Consider the following 9,633-nt stretch of genomic DNA (forward strand, 5'->3'; position numbering starts at 1 on the left):
ACAATCAGTTATCTAAACTAATTAATAATTCTCTCACCACCAATAACAACAATAACAACCTCGTTACCACCACCACCAACAACCATGTTACTACCAACAACAACGTTAACCATGTTAGAGATGCCAACGACCATGACCACAACACCAACAATAATGTTAATAATTGCAGCAACAACACCAATACTAATGTTAACAACAACAACATCATCATTGTCAATAACAACAACAACAATAACAACAGCAACAATAATAACAACAGCAGCAGCAACAATAACAACAACAATAGTAATAATAATGATAATAACAACAATAACAACAGCAACAACAACAACTACAACGACAATAGTAATAATAATAATAATAATGATAATAATATAAATTTGGAAACATGAATATTGTAGTATGAGGATATGGCTGATTTTTGTTTTTTATTTGTTGATTTACTTTATGGTCGTTTTTTCAGCAATTTTAAAATTTTAAAATTTTAATTTATTTTGTTTAATTCTAATATATATCTATTTAAATAATTTTAAGTTAATTTTATCAATATGTTAAATATATAGTATATAATAATTAATAATAGTATTTTCAAAAATGTTTCGCGCTTAAAATTAAGTTATACGGTATATATATATATGTTCGGTTGAAGATTACACCCCATTTTGCAGTTAGAAGTTTTTTAAATAAAATTTCAATAACACGAAGCTGTTTTGTTTCAACTTTATTAAACTGTGAGGTTTGGCTAACGGCCGTTTCGGCTAATGCCATCGTCGGAGCCTAGATTGTAAAACCAAATGAGGAGTTAATAATATAAATTATAAGAAATAGAAAATAGAATATTAGATATTAAAATGAATAAATAAATGAATAACAACCTATATTTTAAAACTCTTCGCCAAGTTCTACATGGGTAATCTAGAATCTAAGATATTTTCCGATCCAGAAAACAAACCGCTTATCTACGCCCGCTATGTCGACGATATATTTATCATCACAAAGTCTATAGCTGACATATATCAACTCCAAAACCTGTTCCAGAACAACTCTTGCTTATCATTTACAAATGAAGTTAGTAACAATAATAAAATCTCTTTCCTTGACACTTTAGTCACCATGCACGCAAATCAGCTCTCTACCCAAGTATACGTCAAACCAACAAACTCTGGACAATGCTTAAACTACAATTCCGATTGTCCCGTCAAATACAAAAACAACGTCATTAAAAACTTCATCACACGCGCTTTTAAATTATCTACCGACGATGAATCTCTTCACATAGAAATTCAAAGAATCAAACAGTTACTTATTAATAATAATTATCTAAATACACTCATCGACGACGTCATATCTAAATCTCTCAAGAAATTCAAACAACCACTTCTACAACCACAGCACGAACAACAAACAATACCTATTTACTACAAAAATCAAATGCATAATAACTATCTAATTGATGAAAAACAAATTAAACAAATCATTAGATCAAATCTCACATCAGAAGATGAAAATAAAAAGATTAAGTTAATAATATATTAAGATACAACAAAAACACAACAATTAGTCATCAAAAACAGTCCAACCACTACAAAAGATAATCTAGATAGTACGAACGTCGTGTACCAATTTCGATGCCCTTTGCCACACCGTTATGTGGAAACACATATTGGACACACACGTCTTACCATGCATGTACAGCAAGGCGCTATCAAGGATCACTTTAATAAGCAGCACAACATACCAGTTACTCGAAAAATTCTTGATAATAACACTAGCATACTTTGTAATGAACGTCGTCCCTCAAGACTCAAAATAAAAGAAGCTATTCTCATCCTCAATAATAAACCAACAATCAACACGCAGTCAGACAATTTCGTCCACGTCTTACAACTTTTTACTCAATATCGCGACGTTGTACTGCCTCAATGGCCAAACGTCATCAATAGACAGCAACTACACACCAAATATAAATACGAATATAACACACAAGAACGCACCATTAACAACAATCCGTTTGTCTCTTCACGCCATAAAACTCAAACAATTTGTTCACTAACTTCATTATTTGCCACGCCTTAATATTTCTTTATACATATTTATTGCTAAATAATATTAACCAATTGTTAAATATCTAATAATTCTTCAATAAATTGTCATATCATTAAATATTATTATCGATTTCTCATAATTTCTGCATTACTTCTCGTCACTATGCTAACCATGTACACTTCAACTACGATAATACACAAACAACTTTATTCATAATTTTCCTTTTAAATTTATTCGTTTATTTTATTTTCAACAATATAATGAGTTAATTTTAAAATATAGGTTGTTATTCATTTATTTATTCATTTTAATATCTAATATTCTATTTTCTATTTCTTATAATTTATATTATTAACTCCTCATTTGGTTTTACAATCTAGGCTCCGACGATAGCATTAGCCGAAACGGCCGTCAGCCAAACTTCACAGTTTAATAAAGTTGAAACAAAACAGCTTCGTGTTGTTGAAATTTTATTTAAAAAACTTCTAACTGCAAAATGGGGTGTAATCTTCAACCGAACATGTTTATCTGAGAACCTCATACCAAATTATATATATATATATATATATATATATATATATATAATTTCAACAACACGAAGCTGAAGAATTATTAGATATTTAACAATTGGATATAATATTATTTAGCAATTAATATGTATAAAGAACATGTTTATCTGAGAACCTCATACCAAATTATATATATATATATATATATATATATATATATATATATATATATATATATTAGCATTAGTATTAATATACGCTTTTTAAATTTTTATCCCAAAATAATTAAAGCATGTACACACAGACACACACACACACACACACACACACACACTGAAAAAACAAAAAAGCATTTAGAAACTTTGCAATTTACAACACGCTTTTCTAAGCGTAAAGTTCATTAATAATCCTTGCTAAATTATTTCCTCAATGCAAAGAATTGCAAAAAATTAAGTCTTTTTCAAATATTGTAGAACGCAGGTAATTTTTAACGCGCTTCAAATAAATAAAAAAATCGCTAGGCAGAACAATTTGTCGCGGGAAGCGTATCCAGGGTTTTGATGCAAAAGTTGAAAATTTTCCTTGACTCAGAACCCGGAGTCGGAATTTTTTCAGGGACAGGAGTAGGCTATTTTTCATCTGACTTCGACTCCCTGGTCAAAGCTCATTAATTTTAACCAAGAACATGCCTTGTATTCCTATAATTATAACTAAGTTTTAAATTGGCAAGTACAATAAAGTAATGTTCAATTTTTATAAATATTAATCTATTTTTTACAATGCAAAAAGCAAACTAAATATTATTATGAATTTCAGGGGAGTTGAACACTAAACTTCTTAGCTACGTCTATGAGCAAAACTCATCTTCCCTTATCCAGTGACATAAATTAGCTATAATGTTTGGAGCTGTGTTTTTGCCCAAGACAGCCAAATAAAACTTTAAGAGCAACAACTCAGAATTTAAGGTGTCCATATTGTCCGAAATTGAAAATCTCAGCCCATATTCTATAACCTTTAAGTAATTTCACCATGTACAAATTTTCCAATTACACAATCGCTAATTTTCGTTAATTAATTTCAGCGAATGCGGTTTATCGCCTCTCAAAAATCAAATTATCCAAAATTACTTAAAACGTGTCAACGCAAGTTTTCCAGAGTGGTGAATTAAAAAAGTGAACCATGCATATCATATCATACAATCTTTGTGCGTCGAGGAGGTGAATTATATAAATGCGCGCGGTTTTGTTAAACTTCTTAATTTTTGTCGTACAAGTTTCTAACTTCAAAGATATTCGACATTTTAAAAGATTTTTCACTTCACAAAATTTACCACCCAGGTCACTGCCTGTGCATAAACCCACTACATTGAAATTGCTTAGCGGCCATTGAAATTGCTTAGCGGCCAGTTCTTTAACAATATTTTTAGCAATATCAATAACGCTTTTCTCAATATAAAAGCAACGAGTGCTGTGCTCGATAACGTTAAACTTCTTTTTATACAGCTAGACAGTCAGAAGTTCTAGCTCCATTCATCCTATTTAGCATTCCGTGTAGGCAATTTTAATACTTTATAAGCAATATAACTTCCCAATCAACTCTGTTCTAAAGTTTTTATTCAACGCACTCTTACCTGTTTATTCTGCCTTTTAACAGTAATGGATAGATCAGTGGCGGTGGTATTAAGAAATACTTTGTGCAGTTATTGAAAAAATTACAGATACTTCTGCTGTTGCAATCAATTTAAAGAAAAGACAAATCGCGTAGTTCAATTTATTGAATACATAGGGACGAATAAAAACATTTAAACAAAAACATAAAAAATGTGTCGGTTTTTGAACGTCAAATCACTTTAAAATATTTTCGTCTAGTGAGTTGTGATCAAATGTTATTCCATCTGCTGTTTTAACAGAATTTAATTTTTTATTTGCAGTAGCAATGGGCTGTGATAGCGGGACAAACTTTTTCCTCATTTGAATGTCGACATTATTCCTTGATAAAAACAATAATTTTTTGCATGAAATCAAATAATTTAAAAATGTGCTGAAAAATAAGCTTCCATTAAAAAAACAAATATTAAAACTAACGTGGCTTTTGTTTTGATAACAGAAGATATATGATTGAGATCTTCAGAAAACTTTTTAATACTGGTTGTTAACATATCAACTTCTAACTTAGACCACTTGCTATGAATTGTTAGTTATCAAGAAATCAAAATTAAGAATCCAATTTATAAATTTGTTTGAAATCAGTTTATTCATACCGGAAACGTTGTCAAGGGTTTTGTTTTGAAGATGCACGTGGATAATATTGTTTCTTGAATATTAATATATTTTATGCAGACATTTTTTAACCATTTGTTATGCACAAAAATTAGCAAGGACGTCGGGCCATTTTTAGCCGCTACTTATTTATGAATTTTTAAAAAATTGCATATAAAGACTAGCAACTAAAAAAGCCAACAAAACTTTACGTTACCTTACTTCAATTATTAAAGACCACATTATGAATTATTTTTTGGTGAATAATTTATTTCATCAAAACCAATTTGGGTTTTTGCCTGGACGATCGACGACTCTTCAGTTGCAAAATTTTTTGGATGAAGTTACATTGGGTGTTGATTGTGATGAGGTGGTTCATGTAATCTATACGGATTCTGAGAAGGCATTTGATAGGATATCTCACAGTTGTTTGTTGCTGAAGCTGAAGAAATACAGATTCAATGCTAAAATTCTTGTTTGGATAAGTGACTATTTTAAGGAAAGAAATTTCAGGGTGCAAATAGGGTGATGCATTGTCTTCTAAGTTTGATGCCACTTTAGTATGCAAAATTGGTTCAGTGCCTGGCATATGATTGCGAATGTCGATAAGTGTTGTTGGTTAAACTTTGAAAAAACCAATGCAATAATATTTATGAAATGTGGGATTCTACCCAGACCAGACAAGTTATCCAGGTAGTCAAAGTAATAAAAGATTTAGGTGTGTTTGTTGATGATAAACTCACCTTCAATCTATATAGTAAAGTAAAATAAAGGTAGCTAAGTCAATGATGGGCATTATAAACAGACATTTTAGATTTATTGATAAAGAAGCTTGCTTATATTTGTATTAGAGCTTGGTCATACCACGTCTGGAGTATGAAGTTCAGGTTTGGAACCCATATCAAACGAACCTCATCCATATGATTGAAAAGGTTCAAAAAAGAGCCAAAAGAGTTGTGACGAAAGAACAAGAGGGCATCAATTGAAGTTATCTACAGGTCTGTCCCACAAAAATGTCAGAAAATATTCTTTTAGCAACAAAGTTGTCGCAGACTGGAATAGACTCCAACAATCCGTGATTGACTCTCTAAATATATGTGTTTTTACATGTGTGTACAAAGTAGATGAAGCTATTCTCAAACATATCATCAATAAAAATGTCACACCAACCAACCCAAATAGTAAAGTTAAACTCCGAATTTATTACAACAATAAAAAGACGTCTCACATAGTACTAAAAAACAATTGTAGTCCTAGAGATAACTCTGTGTTAAAGCGTAATCACGTAATATATGAATTTAATTGCCCCTTTGACGGCTGTGCACGTCAACATGACTCATATACCGGGACTACTACTACCTCAGACTAGAAGGCTTATGATGCATAAACAGAGTGGTGCTATCAAATCTCATTTGGACTCAACACGCGCAACCACTGTAAGCAAAATTGAAATCCTCGACAGCAACATCAAAGTAATATACCAGAACAGCAACTACACGCATCTTAAAATTGCAGAAGCAGTCCTAATTGACACCAATAAACCAAAAATAATTATACAACAAAAAATGACAACCTCACTCTCAACCCGGCGCTTAATCAACAATAAAAACAAAGAAGAAATAAAACTAGCATTGTAAATAATGAAAAAGAAGAATATTATGCTATCGATGAACAAAAGGAAACCAACGAAGATACGAAATTACAATAAAGAAATCTGACACCTAATTTCCATCTAAGTTCACTTTCACTAAGTGAATATTTCCCTATATAAATCAACATGCACTGATGATGATTCATTCGGAATCGAAATATGGCCTTATTTGCAGCATGAATTCGGAAAATAAGTTTATTTTGAATTTTAATAAACTAAACGTTTTCCAAAAAACTTTAGAGAGAAAAATCGAAAAAACGAACTACAAACATATTAACGCCAAACATTCGGTAGAATTTGTAGAATATTGTATATATATATATATATATATATATATATATATATATATATATATATATATATATATATATATATATATGGGTATGTGTATATTTTTTGATCTTATGGTATCTGGTCATTTTCTCTTTCTTTTTTTTTAATATGTTATAGCAGAATTTTGTCTTTTATATTGTGGTTTAAATATAAATTCGTCAGTGGGCATTTGCCCGTGCTTTCTTCAAATAAAATAAATAAATAATAACAATAACAGGTAAATAAAAAATTCAACAAATTTTTGGTAACATTTTTCAGAATATTAAAATTGCATTTTTTAATGTTTTAGCGAGCTCTTTATGCAATTTGTTTTATTTATACTGTAATGACAAGGGAGTGGTGCAACAAATTGTAATTGTTCTTTTTTAAAACTTCTGGCAAAGAGATTTCCAAAATTAGATTAGTCGGTAGCTTGCTAGCTTTATCTTTTATTATTCCTAACAAATACTATTCAAATAAAAAACAAAATAACTGGTCAACGTTCTGACTTTGGCCGGACCTGGAGGTCTGGAGACCCTGAGGTGACGAACGAGCGAAAATTTCCATCCCTAATTATTTTCCGAATAAAAGAAACAATATAATATTTTTGTCAGGTCTTTCGAAAATTTATAGCCAAGAAAAGATATATAAACAAAAAATCTTGCAATTTGTTAGAAAAATCATGAAAAGTTTATTAAAAACCAAATTGCAAACTTTTTTGCGAGATGTCGTGGATGATTTCGCCGAAATCTTGCTCTCGAAATAAATATTGTTATAACAGCCGGAATCATCAAATTGCGTTATATTATTAATAATTTGATTATTATCTTTGCTATATTTAAATATTTGAATTGTAAACTACAGAGGGTTGTAAATAAATATTGTATCTATGCTAAAAATCTAGACTATATATATATGTCAGGGGTTACAACATTGGTGTCAGAAGTAAGATTTTTGATAGATCGAAATTTTCTGCAATAAAAAATGGTAGAGCTATAAGAGCTCAATACAACTAGTCTGAGAAACAACAACAACACACGTTTAGACGACATTTTCCCCGAGATCGGGAGTTGCCGTTTAGCTACCTATGATGAAACCGAAATACCCCTCCGTCATCATAAGTATTATTTTGGCTAGTTTTTACGCAGGACGCCCTTCCTTACGCAACAGCAGTTATAAGCGGTGGACCTAGCCTTTGATGATCCAACATCACTCGCAAGGCAGTGAGGGTCAGTTTAATGTCATAACCACAACTAGTCTGAGAAAGGAACTACGAAAACGAAACATCGACTCAAAAGGAGCGAGAGCAGTTTTGATTATCCTAGGGGACGCTCTAATAAAAGAAATCGATCCTGGATGAGTTCTATTTTAAAACGGAACTGAACGACAAGATCGATCAACGGATAGTCGGATCAAGAAAAATGCGAGCCGAATTACGAGCGGCCAATGAAATAATACGATCAACCTTTGAAAGATTATCACCTAGTGAAGAGACAGTCTAAACAGCTATATCATCAACGGCTATACAAGAGTCTGAAATTATCCTACCGGCTTACACATCTACGGATGATTTCGACTGCAATACAAGTGATATCTGCGACGCATGTGATAACTGCAATACACGTGATAATTGTATCACCTGTATCGCAGTGACACTTGCATGCATGTGTTGTCGTGAAGAAAAAAGTTACCGTGATAATGAAGCTGCTAACGAAGACGACAATGAAGTTTTTTAAAATATTCGAGAAGTTAGCAGGGATAAAGACAGAAACTTTTGACATGCAGTTTGGCTACCACTCGGATCTTTCTGTAACTCTCCTGTTTTAATTGATAACAATGACAGCAGTGACAATAATAGCTACAATGATTTCGATGCAACATTCACCAACAATTCAATTAGTGATAATTCTGATGAAATGAAAATCTGGAGATGCATTAACATAGAGATTAGCGACGTCAGTGAAGATGATTTTAAGGTTAATGCGAATATGCATTTAGGACTAGAATTGGGGACAAATATCAAGTTTTGAGAAAACGCCTCCATCATGCACCTAGAAGAAAATTTTGTATCTCGTCTACCTAGATTAACGACGGTTTTATTGCTGATGAGGATGAGATTTGCATTGCTGCATCACTGATTGACAAAAAAGACGTCAACAAAGAATCTTACAACATGCACCTGAGCTACCTGTCTGGTTATTCTACACCTCGTAAACTCAAAAGAAAGAAAGCACCTGCTTCAAGTGCCAATAGAATCAAGAAAAGACCACGACGTCTGCCTATGGCTAGAAGAACCAAAACAACCTAACGTGGCGTGACCCGAAAAGAAATAACGCAGGGTTCAAGAGCAAAGACCTGGTCTGATTGTACAACTTACGGCGCAGAAAAAGGCAATGCCCGGCAAAACTCCCAAGGAATGGGAAAGATCGGTACAAAAGATACCCGGCAAAACTCCCATGGAATTGGAAAGGTCGGTACAAGATCATTAACAAGATAAATGACGTGATCTACAGGACCCATGATCATGGAAGTAAATGGACAAAGATGAAGGTTGTCCATTTGAATAGATTATCGATATCTACCAAAATAAAGAAGTAACGCCTATGTTAGGGACCAACGGGCTAAGTTGGGGGTGATGTTATAACCGCCGAAATGATCAAATTGTGCTATATTATACATTATTTGATTATTGTTATCTTTGCTATATTTGTAATATTTGGATTGTAAACTACAGAGGGTTGCAATGAAATATTGTATCTATGCTAAAAATCTACACTATGTTCTGCGTAGTCAGGTATACAGTCAGGTTTCCAGCAGAGAATGTGAAGTCGTAAATGTGATTTACGTAGTTACTTGG

At 32.1% G+C, this 9,633-nt stretch overlaps 1 protein-coding gene across 1 annotated transcript; it reads left to right on the top strand.

Annotated features, from left to right (window-relative positions):
* Positions 1 to 8,474: 8,474 nt before the first annotated feature.
* Positions 8,475 to 9,084, top strand: HELRODRAFT_166840 (hypothetical protein; the record flags this gene model as incomplete). Its single annotated transcript, XM_009012035.1, has 3 exons — positions 8,475 to 8,524; positions 8,620 to 8,752; positions 8,860 to 9,084. 3 exons carry the CDS (start codon positions 8,475 to 8,477, stop codon positions 9,082 to 9,084), a joined length of 408 nt encoding a protein of 135 aa, XP_009010283.1.
* Between the last annotated feature and the right edge of the window lie 549 nt (positions 9,085 to 9,633).

Source organism: Helobdella robusta (assembly GCF_000326865.2).
Source record: "Helobdella robusta unplaced genomic scaffold HELROscaffold_10, whole genome shotgun sequence".
In the NCBI taxonomy this organism is placed as follows: Eukaryota; Metazoa; Annelida; class Clitellata; order Rhynchobdellida; family Glossiphoniidae; genus Helobdella; species Helobdella robusta.